The sequence below is a fragment of the Rhipicephalus sanguineus genome, chromosome 2 (assembly GCF_013339695.2).
Source record: "Rhipicephalus sanguineus isolate Rsan-2018 chromosome 2, BIME_Rsan_1.4, whole genome shotgun sequence".
In the NCBI taxonomy this organism is placed as follows: Eukaryota; Metazoa; Arthropoda; class Arachnida; order Ixodida; family Ixodidae; genus Rhipicephalus; species Rhipicephalus sanguineus.
The window spans coordinates 36,591,483-36,614,512 of record NC_051177.1 but is presented as its reverse complement, the minus strand read 5'-3'; the positions used below and the strand labels follow the sequence as shown (position 1 = coordinate 36,614,512).

General features: G+C 47.4%; 1 protein-coding gene across 1 annotated transcript in view; it reads right to left on the bottom strand.

The window, feature by feature from the left end:
• LOC119382741 (Down syndrome cell adhesion molecule homolog) overlaps positions 1–23,030 on the bottom strand; it is a 159,208-nt gene that overhangs the window by 14,972 nt on the left and 121,206 nt on the right. Inside the window, exons 7-14 of the mRNA XM_037650571.1 lie at positions 21,784–22,050; positions 20,362–20,781; positions 19,465–19,626; positions 10,791–11,060; positions 7,584–7,703; positions 3,280–3,453; positions 2,572–2,722; positions 301–449 (exon numbers count right to left, since the gene is read on the bottom strand). Coding sequence (XP_037506499.1) covers positions 301–449; positions 2,572–2,722; positions 3,280–3,453; positions 7,584–7,703; positions 10,791–11,060; positions 19,465–19,626; positions 20,362–20,781; positions 21,784–22,050 — 1,713 coding nt within the window. The remainder of the gene's footprint in view (positions 1–300; positions 450–2,571; positions 2,723–3,279; positions 3,454–7,583; positions 7,704–10,790; positions 11,061–19,464; positions 19,627–20,361; positions 20,782–21,783; positions 22,051–23,030) is intronic.

The following is a 23,030-nucleotide window of genomic DNA, read 5'->3' as shown; positions in this document are numbered from 1 at the left end:
CTCATGAAATATAATTTTGCGTTTAGGACTCACTCGAACACAGGCTCACCAAAGTTTTCGCCAACGGGACTCACGCGGACTCAAACTCACCAAAATATTACTCACGCGGACTCACTCAGACTCACGGCTCGATCTGAGTCCGAGTGAGCCTGAGTGAGTCAACTCGTGAGTGGGTTTGTATGTACAACTGAAACGTTTTAAAGGAACACGTGGGCAGGTGAAGCGCGTAGCGCCTGTCTTGTGTCGTTCTCCTCTTTTCCGTCTTCGTTATTTGCGCTTCGCCCACAATGAAGCCCGTACCTTGCACTGTCAGCTGCACGTTATTTGTGTCCTCTCCGTAGTCGTTGGAAGCGTGGCACGTGAACACGGCGTCGTCAGACTTTTGGACGTTCGTGATTGTCAGCGTGGACTTGGGCCTCTTGACGTCAGTGTGCTCCGTTTGCGTGTATCTGAAGTATGAGCAAAACACGTATTCGCTAGTCGCATAAGTGAAGCAAAAGCGGATTTGAAATTAGGTCGTGTTTTAAATCGGCTTTGCTGCTCGCTAATTGAGTGATTAAGGTCGCAGTGCGCGGCTTAAACGGCACTTAGTTGACTAATTACGGTGGAGATGACAGTGAGGGCTGAGTGCACCGCGCTATTTCAACGATAATAAGTTTAGAAGGAATCGTGCAGTAGATTCCCTGCGTAAAGCCTAATGTATTCTCCTGCATTCGCAGAAAAAAGACATTGGTGAATAGAAAAGAACATGGACGCATTAATGTGCTTGCCAGGGAATTGTGATTGGACCTTTGCAATGATCCGCATCTCAAATATATTTTAAATGAAAGCTCTTTTTAGGTGGGAAAGCTCGCAGTTTTCGCATGTTTCTGACTTTATCTAAAAGAGGAGGGGGCCCAGTAATACCTAACCTGAGTGGTTAAAGATATGTGCGTACCTAATTACATTTGAAACGCATACCTAGACACATGTCGAAGTGAAGGTAAATAATAGCTCGGGCAAGTTAACTCACTTTCTGTATGTACTATAAATGTTCAGTTTAGACAAACTATAAGGCAGCGTAGGGTTGTTTTTCTTTATGTTGGACGAACTAAACAACCGAACACTGGTTAGGACTGAACAGTAATAAGCTTTCTGCGATCTTAATGCGACGCTTTCCCTGGATGCTCTCACTAATTTTTTTCATCGACATTTCGTAATTTTCAACTTAAAGAGGAACTGACACAAACATTATGGCCTCGCGTTTTTTTTTTTTTTTTGCTACAAGGTGTTGCTGGGGGCCTGTTAGTCATAACAAGGCACATCGCTTGCTGCAGCGCGCGACAGGTAATTAATTACAGGCTCCTCATTACCGACCAGTGTCAGTTTCGGTTTCGAAAGCCGGGTGAAACTATCACCACCTAGCGGGCGCAGCGCTAAATGACGTCAGCACACAGAACTGTGACGCACTTCCGCGCGGTTCGCGAGCAGCCACCAAGAAATAGACTGCTGGAGCGAATGCGGCAAAAAAAAAAAAAAAAATGGCAGCTATGACGTCATCATAACTTGTTGCTGCGTAGTCACGGGAGGGAAGTAGGGGGGTCACCGAGGGTCACCTTTGAGGGTGTCAATAGCGCAAGGGTGTCGATTGCTCACGGAAACTTCAATATTCATTTAAAATACCTTCCAAGGTATATTCGCTGCTGATATTTTGCAGATATACTTACGTTTACGGGAATCGACCCGCAGGCTATCTCGGCCGCGAAGTTTTGTGTCAGTACCCCTTTAACACTACATGCTATAATTCAGTTGAAAATAGATCGAAAACGCACTTCAGATACTGAAAGTATAATTGTGTTAATCAAATAAGCTAATTAGTAACTCTTTTGGAGGGGTGGGGAGAGGAAGGATAAAAGAGGGCAAACTCACTTTTAGTGTATGACATTACCATGAAGTCACAACATAACATAAGGTAGCGTAACATAACCTAACTTAATCTGACGTTCGATACGGTTACTTTAGGTTAAATAGAGACGAACGAGATCATAATGTCAGGCAGGCCAACCACAATAGAAGCAAAGGTTTGTTACCCTTCAATGGGAGGCGTTGGTATGGTTGCACGACTGTTTTGCAGTCATGAAACCATACCAACAGGCTCAGTACCAGACCCTTTTAAGGAAATGGACCTTTACTTATTGATAACAAGAGTATCTGATTACTTAGGCCCGTATTCACAAAAGAAAATTATCCTTAACTTATGACTTAGGTACCCGATCGGCACTTGAAGCGTTTCACAGAGCAATCCTGTACTTAAGTCTTAAGGTAAACGTAATTCGGCACTTAATTACCGGAAAGTAAAGTAAAGTAGAGCTACTACCTACCTTAAGGGCGACTTTCGCTGTTTTTTTTTTTTTCAAACAAAATGGCCGACTACGGCGGCAATCTCGCCGGCTTCGCGGATTTTCCTCGTACTTTCATAAGTCAACTTTTCGCGACACTTAAGTTCTGTTCTTGAATACGGGCCTTAGAAAACTGACTTACCGCGCCTAAATGGAGAAAGCAGTTAAAATTTCATCGCATATAGTGCAGTACCTGTGGTCTCCCAGAGCTGCGACGGGCACTCCATCCTTGTGCCACCAGAGGCGCATGGGCGTGTCTCCAGCCTCCGGCTCGCACTGGAGGTGCACCGTGCTTCCTCGCTTGGCAGATGTGGTCGACTCCTTGGGCGAGAGACGGGGGCTGCCTGCGCAATGGCGAAAGGCGTCACTGGGCAGACAGCCTCTAAGCATGGCCACAGGTATTCGTGGTTCGCGTTTTCTTCAACGCTTTCTCTGCAGGCATTTTCATAAAGTTGTTCTCTCTCTCTCTCTTCATTGCGGGAAGAAGAGAAACACGGAAGGACAGGGAGGTTAGCCAGTTCCCATATCGGCTGGCTACCCTGTGCTGGGGAAGGGGCTAAGAGGAATAAAAGATGATAGAAAAGAGATCTTACAAAAAAAAGAGGAGGAGGAGGAAGCTCGGTTGAGAAGTCTATGTGTTCTATGTCTTCAAAGTAAGCACCTCGTGCAAGTTCTGAGCGTTAGCATAAAGGGAGCACTAATTTTAGGAGCCATCGTCTGTAAATTATCTGCAACTCACTTGCTGCATGACTGTGATTAACTAATTTAAACTTCAGATTCTCGTCATGGGTGCAGGAGTTAACGTTCATGGTAGGTGCACGCAAATAGGCAAAAGACAGCCCCAAACTATAGACACTAACAGATAGGAAGACGCCGCCCAGCGTCTGTTTCTCTCACTCACTGCGTACGGTGAGGCGCACCACCTTGGAGATCTCTGCGCCGACGCCGTTGGAGGCCTCACACAGGTAGAGGCCCGCGTCACCCGTCTCCAGACTGCGCACGCTCAGAGAGCCGTTGACGAGCACGTGCACTCGGGAGGTGCTCACCAGGGCGCGGTACGGGCCGCCATCCCAACCTGTAGTGAAGGATAATCCCAGTAGACGCGTTGGAGGGAAGATGCTGAGCCACAAGGCTTACTTGAGATGAGATGGATATCAGCGAGCAAGAATTACAAGGTGAGGACAAAGGTAGCGCTCAATTCCAGCAGCTCGAAGTATTCTTTTATTCGCGTCTACGCGCCTTTAACAAGGTGTTTGATGTCGTAACATGGTTTTAAAAGTTGCTTGCGGAAGATAACACAGTGTTGCTTCCTAACAGGCAGAAGAGGTGTACGTTACATACTCCAGAAACTCCATTGTAATAACTGTTTAAGTAAAGACATTTAGGAAGCGCATTGCGATGTACAATGTGGGATCTCAATAGTTTTGAGCATTGTCGTTCGATTGGTTACCATGGCGAATTTCGTGCGAGCGACGCTTTGGCGAGACTCCGCGATAGAAACGCTGAGCTATTTTGTGCTATTAATGATTGCTTGCTTGAGCATGCGTGCTCGCTAAGGGCGCAGTTGCCACACAGATACACGAGCTTTCCGAAAAACGTGCTCAGGAATAACATTTTCGCCTAATACGAACTCAGTTATTCACGTGTTGGTGTGCCTTCCACAGATCCACATTGCTGTGAGACGTAGTCCTTATGTATGGCAGGCTATTGACAGTCACGGCTTGTGACATAAAAAAGATAGATAGATAGATAGATAGATAGATAGATAGATAGATAGATAGATAGATAGATAGATAGATAGATAGATAGATAGATAGATAGATAGATAGATAGATAGATAGATAGATAGATAGATAGATAGATAGATAGATAGATAGATAGATAGATAGATAGATAGATAGATAGATAGATAGATAGATAGATAGATAGATAGATAGATAGATAGATAGATAGATAGATAGATATTCTCGTAACTATAGTGTGCTATAACTGTAACGTGCACAGTATCTTTCCACATGCGTTATACAGCGAAATTCAAGGATGAGAAGAGTGCAGAACAAGTGCTTGCCCCGCGTATTTCTAGACCGTTCTGAATATTTACGCACGTGCTGTTGTCAAAGCAGATCCTCGGGAATTTGCCCCCAGATACTTGTTTTGTAATATTTGTCCCCATTCATTACAAGACCAATCTCATTTCCGAGCGACAGCCCAATCCCATCTTAACGTTGCTTGATTCTTCCGTTTAATCGTTCACAGCCCGGGACTAATTCCTTTAATGACCGTAGCTGGACACAAAAGAAAGAGAAAATGATTTCATTCAACCTTCCTCCTGGAAGTTTTGCCCCGGAATCAATTGTCGGTTAGCGCCCGCGATATCCCTTCTCCCATCCTCGCTACAAAACTTCTCGTTTGTTAAATTGCCGGATCCTGCAGCTGTGTCCGACGGTATGCAACGCTGCGCGGTTCTCCTTTCCCATCCCCGTATTTGTCCCTTACTTCCCTCTCCTTCCCACCTTCTTTCCTTTTTCTTGCCGTCTCTTCAGTTCTTACGCTGCCGCGCAGATTCCAAAATGATATTCGGCGTGCACGGGGCGAACAGACGCGCGACGTCGCGCTATATATGCGCATATCTTAAACGCGGATACGCGGAAAAGAAAGAGAGAGATGGAAAGGAGGAAAGAGAAAAACAAATCGGGAGCTTGGCCCGAGGGTAGCGCTCGCACCCTCTCGCTGAATCTCTGCATTCGCGAATCTCTCACTCCAGCGGGTCATTCCCGCCCTGCCCATCTTTTCCTTTCGCGCTGTAGTCACGGCAAATGCCGCCGCCGCGCCGAGACGCTTCCGCTCCCCACGCTTGCATTCCGAGACCGTCTTCTTCGGCTGCCTCATCGCGAATCCTCACCTTCGCGTCCTTGCCTTCTTCGAAAGAAGACAAACAGAAACAAGAAAGAAGTTTGTCTCTGTCGCTGCGTTCTTCGTTTTGTTTCGTGCCGCCCGTTTCTCGCGTAAAGGCGCCGCCGCTTTCATCACTGCTGCTGCTTTTCGCCCGCCTTCTTACGTCGCTTCGCCTTTTGCTTTGTTTTCTGCTGCACTCCGCAGTATTCATTCCACCCTGCCCCGCTGGAGAACACCACCCCAGCCCCACCCTTTACTTTCTATGTTGCTTATATACGTTGTGCGCCTCCACGCACTTCTGGCGGCACGTGCGCGCTTACGCGGTTTTTTTTCGCGCACGCACACACGCACAAGAACGTGTGTACACACAGACGTGTAATAGCAGGACAGGGTGAAAAAGGAGCGCAAAACAAACACAGACATAGGCAATAGAAGAAAAAAAAAGCACAAGGTGATAGTAACGTGCACGCAAAAGGAGAAATAAACACACACGTACAAAGAGGGGGAGGAAGAGACGTACAAATTTGCACGTTCAGCAATGGAAGCCCTTCATAAGGTGCCTTACCTTGGCACAGCATGCACGAATATTTTTGTGCTTACCTTCAGCGCTTATTTGCGTTTACGGGTGACGAGAGAGAGTTCTGCGAGAAAAGAATCCGCTTCTCCTTATGCTTTTTAAATTTTTTTTTATACGCATAACCAAATCGCGCGACCTCATTGAAGCCCGGAAAGGGAAAAAGGACAACTTCGTAGAATTCAGATTGTGCTATGAGAATGTAGGAAAAACTAAAAATGAGAGGACAACAACGGAAACAGTGAGAGTGAATGAGTGAGGAGAAAGAGAGGTGATTCAAACGGGTTGCGAACGAAAGGTGAGGAGGGAAAAGAAAGCACGGCAGAGGAGTATAACGCGAAACGAAAACTTTTCGAGGCGGCGTCTTAGGAAACGATCTTCGCATGCCCCGTCGCTGCCGTTTGAATAATAATAAGGGGAAGCAGGTGGCCCATTTGTTTGCGACGATGGTTGGGGCGGGATGGGCGTCGGGAGAGTCGGTGATTCGAGAAAAAAAAAAAGAAAGAAAACGCGGCATCGTCGATTCGACGCTATCACTGGCTGGCACTCGGCTGCTGCTTCGATTTCCTCCGCGTGAGTGAACAATCTACAGTGACCCCCGAGGCGCATTTGATTGCGCTGCAAGCCGAAGGTTGTTCTCTTGTGAGAGATGCTTCACAGCCAGTCGCGTGCGTACGTGTTTGCCTTAGCATGAAAAAAAAAAAAAAACATGCGTGAAACTGTAGCGTATTTCAAGGGCAGAAAGTTAAACTAGTTGGTATGAATTCATGGCAAAACTAGACTATGCTAATTTTTGTTCTTTCATTGTGCGATATCAGAAAGTATACTTGTCATTTATTATGATCTTGTGATGGTCAGCGGTCTGAGTGCTAAAATGTGATTTGGAGCAGAGGCCTCTTGTAAGACGGGAGCGGGAGCCTTGAGCCTCTGCTCCCGCTCCGGCAAGAATTCAGGACAAAACAACTTCAATTCAATTCAAGACGGTAGGCGTGAAGACATGGACACAAGAGAAGAGATCAAGACAACACGAATGTGGTGTTTCTGTCTTCGCGCCTACGTTATCTTATCACGTGTAGCGTATTGGTTCCGCCTGCTTTTATTTTCCTCTGGCCGAGCTTGCGCATTCGCGTGACGGTCGACGTTTGCGTTTCATCGATGAAGAGAGTTTGATTGCATCATTGACACTAAGAGCTGCCGAGAAACTGCAAATGCACAAGGGCACGCGTGGCTTGTGTGAAGCCTGTAGCTTAATCGCGGCGCCGACCTGTTCTTAATTGCTGCGTCTCAGCAAAACCACACTCTTATAATAATTGTCGGGGATTTACGTGCCAAAACCAAGATATGATTATTAGAGACGCCATAGTGGAGGGCGCCGGAAATTTAGACCACCTGGGGTTCTTTAGCGTGCACCTAAATTTAAGCACACGCACCTCTAACATTTCCCCTCCATGGAAATGCAGCCGCCGCGGCCGACATTCGATCCCGCGACCTTCGGGTCAGCACTCGAGCACAATGACCACTGCGCAACCGCGGCAAAACTGCAGTCTTCTGCCGAGATCTTGCCACGCCCCTAGACGGCCAGTTGACTGAAGGTATAGAAGCGCTTGAATGTCACGATCACACGTGACGGTGACATTCACGCGTCACGCTTAAGCATTTGCTACGAGGTATACAGTGGCAGAGAGCGTGTGTAAATAGGGCACAGGATGGCGGCTGAGTTCATTCGTGCCGCTTACCTGACGCCGTCTTCCAGCGTATGTGTGGCGGTGGCTCCCCTTCGGCCTGGCAGTCGACGACCACCGAGTGACCGGTGACTGCAACGACGTCCTTGGGTTCCGACCTCCAGCTGGGGGCCACTGCGAAAGAAAGCAGCGTTGGAACCGTTGATATTCTCGCTAAACTAAACGAGCCAAAAATGTACTTTCGTATCAAGCCCGCGCTGATAATAATAATGTATGGGGTCTTACGTGCCAAAACCAAGATATTGTCCCGTGGTTGTGGCATCGAGTTTCATAATAGCACAGTAGAAGGAAATCTGGCGCTAATGTCTATGGGAGCTGTCTACGATGGGAAGTACATGGATTTGCCTAAGCTTCGTTCTTTCGGTTCTGTTTGGCTTCGTGCGGCCTGCAGCCGTTTTGTCGCAAGACGAAGTCCAGCAAATATTCGGCAGTCCCACTTGACCACGTTGATCGTTCTAGGATCACCCATTCAAATTAGTTCGCGAGGTTCACAACGCGCTATTCTTTTATTCGAAACGAAAGCCAAACCACAAGAATAAACGAAGCCGCAAGCGCGTTCAACCGCACGCATGAAGAATAGGCAAATTCTTGTACTACCCATCATTCCCGTGGTGGCTTAACGATGTCAGCGCCAGAGTTTCCGCTAGTAAATATTGTAGGAAACTATATCGTTGTGACGTCGAAGGACTCAAAACTCAAGCCGCTTGAGACGAAACTCTCTATTGGGCGAACTTGTGTCCAGGAAAAGAAAAGACTTGGTACTACAGCATCACTCGCTGTACAACGATAACGGTGACGTCTATCAGCTGATGTACACCAGGCATGTTCTGCCTTTTGTACATGCCTGGTACAACTTTCCAGTGTTATCGCCGATTCTCGGATGATCTTTACATTAAACTGAACTACTCATGTCGTGCGCGCAACCTCATCAGAACAGTCCAAAACAACAATCGCGATGTTTACCCCACCATCCTGGCGCGTCCCGCGTCGAGCGGGTGTTAAAGGACCCCTCACCAGGTCACAGAAGAAATTGTAGTTAGGCATTGGAATGTGTATTAGGTGAATCCGGATTAAATTTGAGCCCCTGGGGTTCTTTAACGCGCACCTAAATCTACGTAGAACGTTCATGTTTTATGCATTTCGACTGCGTCGAAATACGGCCGCCGTGGCCGGGAATCCTCGAGCTCAGCAGGGGGACACTTTACCGGCTTAGGCTACCTCGGTTGTTGATTGGGCTATTAGACCATTACTAACAAAACTTGATGGCTTGCCGAGCATCTTCGACTCGCGGCACGAGCGGACTCGGACGAATACGGTGAAGCTCTGACAGTCAAGTGTATTAATTCACGGCACATCACAAGTATTTTGGGAACCTAAACAGCCTCCTAAACAGTCTCCACTCCCTCCCAACACACGCTTCTTGAATCCAACGTATTTGTTGTGATTTACGTTAAGCGAACCTCTACGTAATCGTTTAGGTTACACGCTACCCAAATAAACAAGTGACGCGCATGTTTATTTGCATAAAATATAACTCAGGCAATTGCGTGCGTCGTGCGCAGTTGTATCTTATTTGTGAGTTAACTAACTGTTCACGCCCACAGCAGCTGCATAGTAAACTGAAAAACAAAGGGCAGCTACACCAACATCACCCAGATTGTAGGTGGCGTTGGCTACGCACTGCTGGTGCCGAGACTGTGGAAACGGCGTGGCTGAGGGCCTTCCCCTTCTCCTCACCCTCACTTTCTTTGCCCACTCCCTTGCTAAACTGTAGCATACATGGCTACGCTATGCTTTCTTTCTCTCTCTTTACGTTTCTTTCTATCTCTTTCTTTATCTCTCTCTCTTTCTTTCTCTATCTCTGTTTCTCTTTCTCCGTATCTTTTTCTCGTTCTCTTGCCCATAGCACTTTAGTAAACACTTAAAAATCCTTGCGTGGAGAGCCGTCGTGCGCTGTTGTCCTTGTCGACAAACCAAGACACCAAGGCTGCCTCCTAGGTGGAACAACCGCAGCGGTGCTCTAGTGGTTATAGTGCTCGACTTCTGACCTGAAAGTCGCGGGATCGAATCCCGGCCGCGGCGGCCGCATTTTGATGGAGGCGAAATGCTCGACGCCCACGTACGTACCTAGATCTAGCGGCATGTTAAGGAACACCAGATGGTTGAAATTTCCGGAGCCCTCCACTACGGCATAATGATATCGTGGTTTTAGGGCGTAAGAGAGAGAGGTACATGATGAAATGAGAGAAAGGCAGGGATGCCAACGAGAATTACAGCATCCAGTTTGCTACCTTACAATAAGGGTAAGGGGAAAGGGAAAGAAAGATGGAGAGGAAAGCGGAAAGAAGAGCCGGTGCGCGAAAAGAAAAGAAAAAACGTGCAGAGCAGGAGTATTATAGCCTATCCAATAGGCATAGGGCTCCGTGTTTTCGGATAAATCCCCCCAAAAAATTCGATAAGCACTCTCCGCTTAAGCTTTCTGCAATTCGGATTTATCCGATAAACCCTGATTTTAACGGTCAATATGATCCTGTTCCGTTCTTTGTCGAAAGGGCATGTTCTAAGCGGTCATCGATACATCGGCCTGTTTGGCCGATATAAACTTTACCTCAAGCCAACTGTATCTCGTAGACCGCAGCCATCGCACATTTAACAACGGGCTTGTCGCACACGGAGCGAGAAACGTCATCGAAGGCATCGAATATACGGATCTCGTAAAGTATGCTTGCGGTTGTAATACGCACAAACGTACGTGTTTTGTATTCAAGCATTTGTACTTGTGTATATATGTGTTCAAACCTTCCAGAAAACTAGGATACGCTTCGTATGTTCTGATGTTTTCGTGTTCAGGTATAATTTCATGTATTGGAGTATTACGAATAATGCAAAAATAAACTCCGAGTTTTAGAGAATCGGGGATCTCCGAAAAATAAACTACGATAAACGCCAAATTTTTGCCAAGAAAGAAAATCCGATGAACTCCATCCGAATTTCAAGAAAAATAAACTAAAAAAAATCCGGAGCTCTACCCAGAAGCCACTACCACGCAAAAAGTTCAGTAAGGACGTAAAACCCCAACAATTACTACTGTTATAGGAAGTGGAGCGAAAGAGCGCTTGCGATGTTTCGTTCCACCTCCGATAATAATAGTAACTGCGATTGGCCTAATAGTAACAGTGACTAATAGTAATAGCGACTGACCTTTGACTCTGAGTACGGTGCTGTGGCTGGCGGTTGCCCAGGCGTTTGATGCGCGGCAGGTGTAGTTGCCGTTGTCCTGAGGCGTAAGGGCGTCCATTGATATCGTGGACATGAAACCGTCCTGGCGCACTGCTTTGGTGAAAGGCGCGCCGTCCTTGAGCCACTCGATGACGATGGGTGGCTCGCCGGCGTGCACGAAGCAACTCAGCCCGGCTCGCATGCCTTCCTGAAGTTCGTCCAGCCAACGGAATGGCGTGATCTGCGGGCCGGCTGCAAGGCAACGCCGAAGGTTCGGTTTCCAATGAGCGCTGGAAATAGGCTCCTAACGCGCGCTTTTTCAAGTGAAGCTTGTCGTGAGTTACAGATTTCTGTGGCGGCGTTGTCGTACGCAAGAAACCCGGCGCAGAATGCGGCCAAAGAAGATGTGCCGGTGACATGCGTATTTGTGTGCGCCGTTCTCCAATAATCGACGCTCTCTCAATCGTGCGCTTGTCGGCGATCAGCTGTTTGTGATGTGGCGATCTGATTTCTTGCCGAGGGCACCTATCATTTTGCATTGTCACATTTCATTGTTGTCTGGATATGACTGCATGACTTTGCGTTCCGGCGCCGGAACGTGAGGTCATTAGGCATGATGCCAACTAAAGTCACTGGAACGGGAAAAGTACCACGTTCTTTTTCTCTTCGCCGCCGCGCCCTTTCGGCGGCTTCGCCACAGAAATGGTCCAGCTCGCTCGCCTCGCTAGCGTCTCCCGGCTGCCGACGCACTGCGCTTTGAAGGGCGATTGTTTTTATAGCCTCAGAAAAGCGTGCAGGAACATTGCGATATCCCGTATCGTTTTGACACTTCATCGCAACCCTGTTGAGGCATCGAAGAAGGCCTGGATGCGGCGCCGGCTGCGCTTTCGGGAGCAGCAACCTTCGCTTTCGCCGGCGGCGGCGCTTTCCCGAAAGCGCCGGCTGCGCTTTCGGGAGCAGAATGGGCAAAGGCCTGCTATTCCAGCGGGAAGAAAGATACCAAGCGACGGGCTGTGCGGCTGCACATAATACGGCGCGAAAAATTTGTACCCACGACTGATACCCGCCTTTGTGAGGCGAGCGTTTCATTGAGAATTTGCAAATGCTGTTTTGGGGAATGTTGGCGTCTCCTCTGCACTAGTGCCGCTTGTTTCGCGTGGTTGCTGCAGATGGTTGATGCACAATGGCATTGCCGGGCAGCTCATAATTATGTTTGGCATAAATGACGCCTTAGGGCTCACATATAACGATCAGTGCGCCATGAAAACTGACTGCTGCAGATTGGTATTGCGTGACGTGACTGAATGACGAACATAAATAACTATGTGTACCATGAAAATAATGGCACGCATGTAATGTAAGGCATCATTTACATGCCATGCTCATGGTGCACTCGTGGCCGGTTCGCTGACTTGATATGCACCAAAATCGGTATTGCGTGACGTGACTGTATGAAGAACATAAATACCAATTGGTAACATGAAAATAATGGCACGCATGTCATGTAAGGCATGATTTACATGCCAACCACATGGTGCACTCACCAAAATCGGTATTGCGTGACGTGACTGTATGACGAAAATAAATACCAGGTGGTAACATGAAAATAATGGCACGCATGTCATGTATAAGGCATGATTTACATGCCATGCTTATGGTGCACCCGCGGCCGGTTCGTTGGCTTGATATGCACCAAAATTGGTAGCGCCTGACGTGACTGTATAATTGTGCCTTTTGTGTCAATCCGGCAGATCCCACGCATTGTGGGAATCAATCTAATATGCGAAGCAGCCAGCAAAGAGCTGCCTATATCGCCTTGTTCGTCTTTGAGGCAGATGAAATCATTCATGTCATGACATCTAGTTCACTATATATCGCATGTTTGTCATGCATGCATGCATGTAGAATCTAGTATATACAATGCATGACCTGTAATATATGTTCGTCACGTACCCACGTCATGTCATACCAAATTTGGTGTACATCCAGTTAACAAAACGGCCGGAAGCTCACAAAGACAGTGTAATTTAAACCATGCCGTACATGTAATGCATGTCATGGTATTCACGTTACCACCTGCCATTCATGTTCGTCATACAGTCACCTCGCGCTATACCGATTTTGGTGTATATCAAGCTACCGAACCGGCCGCGAGCGCACCATGAGCGTGGTAAGTACGTGATGCTGTACATGACATACAAGTCATGATTTTCATGTTACCACCTGTCACTAAGGTTCATCATACAGAAATATCTCGTCATATCAATTTTGGTATATATGCATTTCACTAAACGGCCGCGAGCGCCCTGGGGCCATGTCATGTTAATTATGTTTTACAGGGTATGCCTGCCATGATTTGCACGTTATGACCAGTAACTTATGTTCGTCATACACTCTTGTTACGCCATATCAATTTTGGTGTGTATCACGCTAGAGAAGCGGCCGCGAGCGCACCATGAGCGTGGCATGTAAATCATGCTGTACGCGTCATTATTTTCATGTTATCACCTGTAGTTTATATTCGTCATACAGTCATGTTATGCCATACCAAATTTGGTATACATCCCGTTAACGAAACCGCCAGGAGAGCACATAGTCGTGTGCGGATGGATGGATGGGCGGACGGACGGACGGATGGATGAATGGATGGATGGATGGATGCAAGCATGCATGCATGCTACATTCAAACTTGCAGAAGTTTGCTAAGAAAAGATTCGCATTTAATAAATGCAGACAGCCGAGCGCATAAATTCCACGCAGTTCGCATTTCTGGTACGCGTGCGTGCGTATGTAGGTAAGTGAAAACTGCCGCAGTTTCTTTCCTAATCAGTTATAGAACAACGATATGCTTCATTCGGGGCTGCAAAAGCGCACGTAATGCGTAAAACATGCGTTACACCGCGGGAAATCACCGTGCGGCCGAAGCTTCGGCCGCGCTGGACCAAATATGGCGGCGGGCAGGACGGTCGCGGTACTTTTCCCGTTCCAGTGACTTTAATGCCAACCGCGTAGGCGCGCCCTCACGTCACACCCGCAACCAACCAGAGCTGTTTCGCTTTCTCCGGGGAGGAAAAGGGCCCGAAAGAAAGAAAGAAAGAAAGAAAGAAAGAAAGAAAGAAAGAAAGAAAGAAAGAAAGAAAGAAAGGGAGTAGGTCAGACACACGCAAGCCAAGCGTCGCTCGCCCCCATTTTTCCAATAGGGGAAGGGCTCCTGAATTTTTTTTCTGCACCGGTCACAATGCTGCACTCTAAGAAAAAGAAATAATAAAAAAGGAAACTCCATTTACTCTTTTTGGTAAACTCCCACAAGTCACATATATAGCTCTCTTTAGAGGTACACGTTAACTATCTTTGGATATCGCTATGCTCTCTTCAGAGCGTCGTGGTAGGCTCCAAACGAGAGTTAGCGTGTATTTTTAAAGAGAGTTAATTTTATGACAAGTCAGCACTAAACAGAAAGAGTAACATGCACTCTATTTTTTTTTTCTCAGAGTGTGGGCGCACGAAGTGGGCCGATGGAGCAGCCAGCGTGATGCTTCCCGCCTCGTTTTGTTTGCACCTATCTCTCAGCCAATGACGATGAGAAATACTACTACAACACCTCCTCCACCTCTTTCTCCTCCTTCTCCTTTAGTTCTTATTCTGTGAAGTCGATCCATGTACTTGCCTAAGTATAATCGCACGGAAGACGCGGACAATGAAAGTGGGCAGGACAGCGCTTACTGACAGGACAGGACAGGCCGATGTCCATCAAAAGTGGTCAAATTAGCAATAGATAGCTATCGCTTTAAAACAGACAGTGTCTACAACTCAGGGTATACGGTGTCAGCATAAAGCGAACCACAAAAAATTAACCCCCCCCCCCCCCACCAGATTATAGAGCGTTCCTGCACACAACACTCCACCTCGCTTCGAGACAGTCGATGGTAGCGACGCGAATCGGGTGAAGCGGTCATTGCGCATGAGGTATAATCTGCAGAAATTTTTTGAGAAGCTAGGCATCATTTTCAGTTGAGCGGCCGCGCTTTGCTTTACTCGGTCGAGTAAAGGATGAGCTTAGGATTGAGGCTTGTTGAAGAATGCGAGGGTTAGTTCAGGGTCGTCCACATCTAAGGTGAACACGTCATTAGTATTCAAGACCTCATAGAAGTGGCTGTTTAATACATTATTACAATAAAATTACTACTGATTTTACGGGACGGTGATTACACGTCATATACCCGGCATTTCCCTCGTTAAGTGCAAAAAATTGGAGGGCGCTTGAGCTTCGCCTTCAAGAGTAGAACGCGATAGCGTAATCGGGCCCTGTGCGCATCGCCTTCAACAGTGCCGCAAGGAAATGAACGTTTGGGCGCGTAACATTGACCGTTTCGAACGTTCCCAGGATGTCTACAGGATGTGCAGTTGCTAAGTGCCCACTGCGCCATAATTCTTCCTTTTGCAAATTGGTGAGGTCCCCGGCCACTACGCATACGTAAGGTGCCACGCGCATCTGCATACTCTGTAATAGGTGGACAGCTTTAAACCAGCAACTTGTTGCGCAGTTCACATGTTTTGACGCCTGGTGCGATTCTACGATTCTGCCACGCAATATTACATGCGTTACGGAGACCCCTCCCACTATACGACATTCTTATTGGCTTTTTATTGCGATAGCAATTATATGGACAGTCTCGGCTGGTTTTTGCCATCGCCTTCGCCGCCGTCATGCACCGTATATGTATGTGTATATATATATATATATATATATATATATATATATATATATATATATATATATATATATATATATATATATATCAGCCACAAAGAAAAATAATTCAGAAAAACATTCCGACGCACGGAATCGAACGGGTGACCTCTCGCTTCGCAGTGCGCGGCATTAGACTGCTTGGCCACGAAGAGTACCGTCTTTCAGCCTGCTAACGGCGAACTATTTATATGCACCATTCACTTCAGCATGCTTTCTTAGTCACCACCGAGATGGCGCGAAGTGCGCGCGGGGCGCGCTTTAAAGATCGTCGCCCCGCTCCTGCGAACGCCGTTGCTCTTCGACCTACAGGGTGTGGTAGCCTTCGTGCGCTTATCTCGAGGAAAGAAGGAGGCGGCTGGCTGGCGGGGGGAGGGGGGAACGGGGGGTTGTATGTCTTGTGCTTTCCCAGCGTTGTCCGCGCTGAAGTGACAGAGCGTACGAACGTCGCTTCGCTCGCTGCAGCGGCCGCGTTTGCAAAAGGAGCGCGTTCTTCAAACAGAAATAAGTAACAACTGGGACAGTTAGTTCGTGCTCGTCCTGTGTGTACCTGTTCGTTCGTTTCGTGCGTCCTGCTTTATGTTTCAGCAGTGCGCTTCAAGGGCCGAGCTGTGACGCATGATAGTTCGCGCTCGTCCTGCGTGCGTTCTTTTCGTGCGTCCTTTGGGCTCGAGCGACGCGCTGGCAATTTCGGGCTGCTTTCCGTTCTTCGCGTTACATTCCAATTTATTCCTATCGCATTCACTGCTTTGTCGTTGCGGCGAAACTGACTTTTTTTACTAAGCAGATTCACGCGCTAGCGTGGCTCCGTGGTAGAACACCTACTTGCCACGCAGAAAGCCCGGGTTCGATTCTCTATATGGCCATAGCGCTGACCATCATGAATACAACTACCCACACTGTCCTTAGCGAATCTAAGAGCGCTATTCTCAGCTTTATGAGGGGGAGTGTGGGACTAAATACAGCCAAGGTCTTGAGAAATTTCAATCAGAATTACAGAACCAAAATCAATCTGGTTTGAGTCACCGCTGACTCGCGAAACCCCGGTAACGAGGAAGCGCATAAAGTTGCCCGAGGGTTAGTAAACCGGGTCGCGCTTTCCTTGGAACCGGCCCCCCCATAGGATAGGCAGTGGCCTCCTATAACGAACTTACAAATATGTACAAGTATGACAGCAGATTATACCCCATACCACATAGCAACCTCACGAGAGCGCAGGCCACTATCCTCCGCCGAATTCAAACACCGTAACCACTCCTCACCGCTTAGCGATATTCACAGGCGGAGAGGTTGACTCAACATGCAAAAATTGCGATAAAAATGACATAGCAAACCAAAGTCCCATACCAAGAGAGCTTCTGCCAGCTCCCCCCAAAACGACATGGGAGACCCTAATACAATCCCCCGACGAAAAACTGCAGAAAGCAGTCATTGCATGGACAGGAGAGGTCGCCGCAGACAAGCGGCCATCTCCAAACCCATGAAATTTCTTTTTAATAAAGTTGTATCCACCCCTTGGACCGAAGATTGTTTACTATTTCTTTATTTGTATATTATCTCGAATTTTCGCTCAAAGACATCGATTGTTCGCTCACAACCAACGACGTCATCGCCGACACCGACACCGGATTTTGTGCAAAACGAGCTCTTTAACGCTGTCGTGTTAAGAAACGTTCTAGCTTTTCCAACTTGAAAACTAACGAGCTGTTCACCTTAGATGTGGCAGACCCTGTACACACACTGCCGGTGTGCTTTCATAATTTCGCGCATACGCTGTATTGATGTCAGTGTAGGGTCTGCGTGTCCATGTCATGAACGCGCTGTTATAAACGTCCTGTTACCACGCCTTAAATGAGCAAACAAGATGCATATACCTCATATGTTACAGCTATACACAAAAAGTGTTTCTCTTGGAACTGCAACGTTGGCACACAGGGTGTAATGTAATCGACTGGTACGACGTCAAAAATACAAGGGAGGCGCTATGGCAGTGGTGATGACCCAATAGAAGAAAACAAAGACTCCCGTGCTTAGCCTGCAGCTTGTCCGCCTCAGCATCTCGTGGATCGTTAACATCGCTATTTCACCAAACGACGCTCATCGACTCGGTTGCTCCGAGGAAGGCAATCAAGAGGAGTCCAACTCCTTTCTCGATAACGTCCGTGCCGTACAGGGAAACATTACGGCCGGGATGCTCACGCGCGGCTTACTTTTTTTTTTCTCTACAGTAGTTTGCAGAAACTACCAGACATCTGCGGCCTCACCACAGCACGCACAAAGTGGCCAAGCAGATCGTTCTGTTTTAAGTAACAGGGGCTACGTGCTGGCGGAATGGGATCGATGGCAATGCAATATATCATCTTCTTCGCCAGTAAATTATTCGACCATACACGGCTGATATGTTATGTACATGTAGTTGTACAACTACGAACAGGTGTCAAGCTAATTAAAAAAAAAGGTGGCTCATTGAACGCAAACTAGCTCTACGATAGCTCGAATCAATACATACGCCGGTAATAGCGCCCACCACTTTCGTTCAACGCGCAATTGCACCAGGCACCTGTCACCACATTAAACATGTACGATATTGCGCTGGCACGCAATCATTCTGAGTTCCTGCTGTAAGCTGTAACTACCCCCTTATGTTGTCTAGTTGTTGTGTTCACGCTCTTGTTACATTTAAAATTAAACAGGCATCTGTTACTCTGGCTAACTTTCGCATTTCCCTTCTTCGCTCAAAATGGGCAAAACTTTAACGGCAACTTTCGAAGTTTTAAGTGTTGCTTCTTCAAAGACTCAGCGCCACGACTCTTTTTTTTTTTTTCAAGCTCTAAGTGACGCGGCTTGCGTTTTGTCAACGCTGTCTCTGGCAACGGCGGTTAAAGAAATACATACCACAATTGTGAATTCCATTTGCTGTCCTATCTCTGGACTCATTATCTGCAGTGCATTCAGGTAGGTTAAGTTCTTTTCTGCCGCGGGTTTTCGAGAGCGGAATAATAAGTACTCTTCTTGACGCCACAGTCTCGAAAACCTCTTCTCATCAACAACTTCTCCTTCTCTTTCTTTCTAGTTTCCATTTTTATTCCTTAGCCCTTTATACGCAACCTATGAAGGACTGCCTATAAATGCGTAAATCTTGCACTACATTACTTCAAGGCACTCGATATCCTTTTGCAACAACATAATGTCTAATACGTTGATCTAGGGGTGTTATGGTAATTAATCTGATTTAAATTGTAGTTAAATATCTATTTATCCTGAAGTCATTCATGTTCCGTTATTGCATAAATAGAATAAGATCTTAGACTAGAAATACAGTTCAGTATCGTTTTCGGTTACGTTTATTTCGAGCAAAGAAAAATTATAATTTTGACGTAACTCGCGGGAAGCGACACGTCGAATGACTCGTCGAACATGGTAGTGCCTTTAGCAAAGTAATCATATGCATGGACTAGTGGTTATAGTGCTCGACTGCTGACCGAAAGGGCGCGGGGTCGAATCCCGGCCACGGCGGCCGCGTTTTCGATGGAGGCGAAACTGCTTGAGGCCCGTGTGCTTAGATTTAAGTGCACGTTAAAGAACCCCAGGTGGTCGAAATTTCAGGAGCCCTCCGCTACGGCCTCCCTCATAATCATATCGTGGTTTTCGGACGTTAAACTCTAACAGTTATTCTTAAATTGATCATAGACAACAGCAAAATGCGAAATCAAGTTAAATGAAAACACATTTATTACGCAGATAGTTAAATTCCTCCAAACCTAATGTATCTTGCTATTTCTTAACCACTAGTCCACACAACTAGCAAATGCAAGTGGCACACAAATATATGTACATACAATGCGTCTTAAGGGATTAAAGTTCGCTGCAGCGAGCCTTCATAGAAGGCAACAGTGCTGGTCTTACTTCTGACGATGACCCGGATGGCCTGCTGCACAGCGGGACCCGCGGGACTGTCCACGGAGCAGCTGTACTCCCCGGAATCCTTGGCTTTCGTCAGCGTCTCTAGCAGCAGCGTGCCATTGGGGAACACGGTCTGCCTTTGGTTTACCGGCAGCTCACTGCCATCTGCAATGTGTAAGAGGCGTCGTGGCCACTCTCGCTTCTCGTGGGGCTAAGTATGGCAACAATAAAGCATCAGTGTGTAATTATATGGGCGTTGTACTAGTAGAGCTAATATAAGGCAACTCGACTGTTAGTTTGGTGGATTACAAAGGTGAAGGAAAGCTGGAATTTGCTGAGTTTTGTCAATTTCACTGCTGTAGAGACAGCACACGGCAGGCAAAGTTAATAAGATGTGCACAACATGCACATGCCGTCTTGTCGCTAACAATATAGATTCAACTTGGGCTAGTCGGTATGGCATTCTTATGCTTTTATTAATTTCCTTCTTTTTTTGTGCTGTCCTTAAGGAACGAAAGTACCAACAAATCGGAACGAGTCGCGCATCTGATAATTGTCGCTAACGCCTCTTCCCATTCTTTTCGCTTACTCTTCAAACAGAACTGTCTTACTCCTCACACAGAACTATTTTTCAGGATGTCGATGTCGCAAATCCTCAAGAGAACATGACACTGAAAGTGCTAGTCGGGTCACAATTCATATACGTCGGTCATACTTCAGTGAACCTATAGATTTTCGGGACCCATTGAGAGCCGAAAATAATGTCTTCTACTGCGGCAATTCTCATGATCACCGTGTTGCTGTGGCACATTATGAGCACCAATTAATAAATTGAAACTAATCTGTGGTACTGCTGCCAGTGTTTGCAGAGCAACCTGAATACCGCTGCAGTGACCGCACCTTTGAACCAGGTGATCTTGTCGTACGGGTACCCGCCGAATGGACACCGCAGCACCGCGCGGTGTCCGTCGAGTGCCGTGATGTTGTAGGCCGGCCGCGTGAAGAGCGGACCCCGCACGTCAAGCCTGAAGTCGTGCACCGCTCGTCCCGCGGCGTTGCTCGCCACGCACTGGTAATTGCCCGAGTCCGACGTCTCCACCGACGTCCAGTTGAGGAAGCTAACCGCATCGCCCGTCGCCGAGTCGCTGGTCGACCAGAGACGCAAACGCGGGCCGCTTCCGGACACGGGCCATGCACCGTCCAACGTCCACGTAATTGTGGGCGCCGGGTCACCCGACGCCCGGCACCCTAGGCTTGCGGGAGACTTGGGGCTTAGGCTTCCTGATGTGCCGTACGTTCGCTCCAGACGTGGAGCCCGCTCTGCGAGAGTACACAACGTGAACCGAGCAGTGCCTATAACGCAAACTACGAAACCCGTTATTAGAGAGTTTTAGTGCTAGGGACCCCAAGCGGCTTGCGTACGCACGCTCTTGCGTTTCTTTATACTCTGCAGTTGCGCCCAACGAGAATGCAGAGGAACACAAGCTGCTTTGGGGCGCCGACACTAAGTGGACCCTTCACAAGGCCGTATTGCAAATTTAGCGGGGCACGCTGGTGGAACCCAAGGCTCGTTGCACTTAGTACATTAGAATACAAGTTCATTCTACGTTTGGCACAACAGTGAGAAAGGATATCCTCATCCTCCTTACGGTATAATATGAGCTACATCGTCACGTATACATTTCAACTCTGCCGACGCTATGTATATCATTTGCAGGCGTTGCCGTAAGCGCAATCATGCCATGTGCGCTACACAAGCACACACCTGAAGCGAAGTGCAACCGACATAACCCTTTCTATCTCTTCTTTTCTCGGTTGTGTATCTGATTGTGTGCATAACAAACACATTCTCTCTACTTCTCAGCCGACAATCGTTTCCTCATCTTTGAAAGTCAAACTAGTGGTCACAACAGGTGTGGCACAGTCCATAAGCGATGGGAGTTGAGTGTAGATGATAAAAGAGGTTGGGCGTGCAGAAACGGACACGACAGAAGAGATCATAACAACACAAGCACTCTGCGTTTCTGTTGTTCTGGGGCCGAATTCACAGAACTTCTCTTCTGTTAGCGAATTCTCCTTTTAATAAGCCGCCTTCACCAATAATATGTCCCGCATCATGATTGGCTGAAATACTCTCTTACCAAAATTTTTGCGTAAGACGTTTTTCTGAGTACGGTCCCCGATCCCTCCTCTTGTGTCCGCGTCTGCAAGCCTGCTTCTTTTATCATATAAATCCGTGCGAACTATCTCAACATTCTGTCGAGTTGAGGGTATTTTTGCGATCAAATGTCATCGAGGTGACGAAACGGGGTTTCCACGTACCTCCAACTACGAGCTCCGCCGTAGCCTGCGCTGCCTTGCGCCCGTCTCTGGAAGTAGCGAAGCACTGCAGCATGCCACCCTGGTGCCGTGCCACAGCTGCTATTCGCACGAACCCTCGCTCGAGCCGCTGGAATCCCAGCGGAAGCGGCGAACCGTTCAGGCGCCACTCGAGCGACGCTTCACTACTGGTCGCGTTGCACTGAAACGACACCGAATCGCCGGCCTCGGCCCGAACCAGGCGTGGACGGATGCTGACCGACAAGTCTCCTGCGTGATTGTGATGCGGGGGCACAAAAATCGAGCTAAACACGCGCCGCAATGTAATGATTCCTTTACCGAATTCCGAGATTTTTATGATAACACGGTGTTTTGGGGGATCTTGGCGGCTTGGGAGAGCACTGGCCGCCCCAATGATAAGAAAATGCTAGTTAATGTCTGCCCTAAACATGAAATTGTGACATAAATTTGCTCTCGTAGTTAGTCATCTCATATAAATTCGGATACCCGCAGGCAGGCACACCCCTCCTCCTGCGCAGATAGATAGATAGATAGATAGATAGATAGATAGATAGATAGATAGATAGATAGATAGATAGATAGATAGATAGATAGATAGATAGATAGATAGATAGATAGATAGATAGATAATGCCTTCAGCAGATTTCATTTCGTAACGCGCCCTTTTCCATTTATTACTTTTTTTGTAGAAAAGAATCAGCAGTACATGTGACAGTGTGGAGATGGCGGATCCCATTTACAATATAACGAGTGTGGCTGCACTTCAAGCTCCGTGCAGTCATTAGTACAAACTAGTTAAGATTCTTAGGAACAACGAAATATATTTAATTTCGCTTTATGATTTCCACGATACTGGCTGTGTTATAAAATTGGCATTTCGACACAAGTAAAGGACAAATAACTGTCGGGATCGATGGACTATAGTAGTAAAACCGCCACAGGAAGTCTTTGAGCTCAGCCGCCAGTTTACTTGTAAACAGATAGTTGATATCAGCGCTGGCACTACCTGCCTGACAGGACGATCCCAGCCTATCTTCTTTTCTGTGCTTCAATAGAGAAAAGACCTACGCGCGAGGGAATGCGCCAGAAGAGACTGAGTTACGAAAACCATAAAAGGAACACGACTTTTCTGTTCACACCAGGCGACCGATAATTGGCTCTGGCATCTACCGGCAGCTCCCGAGCATTGTGTCGCGAGCACAATAGGTTGGCTTGTTGTAGGCGTGGTA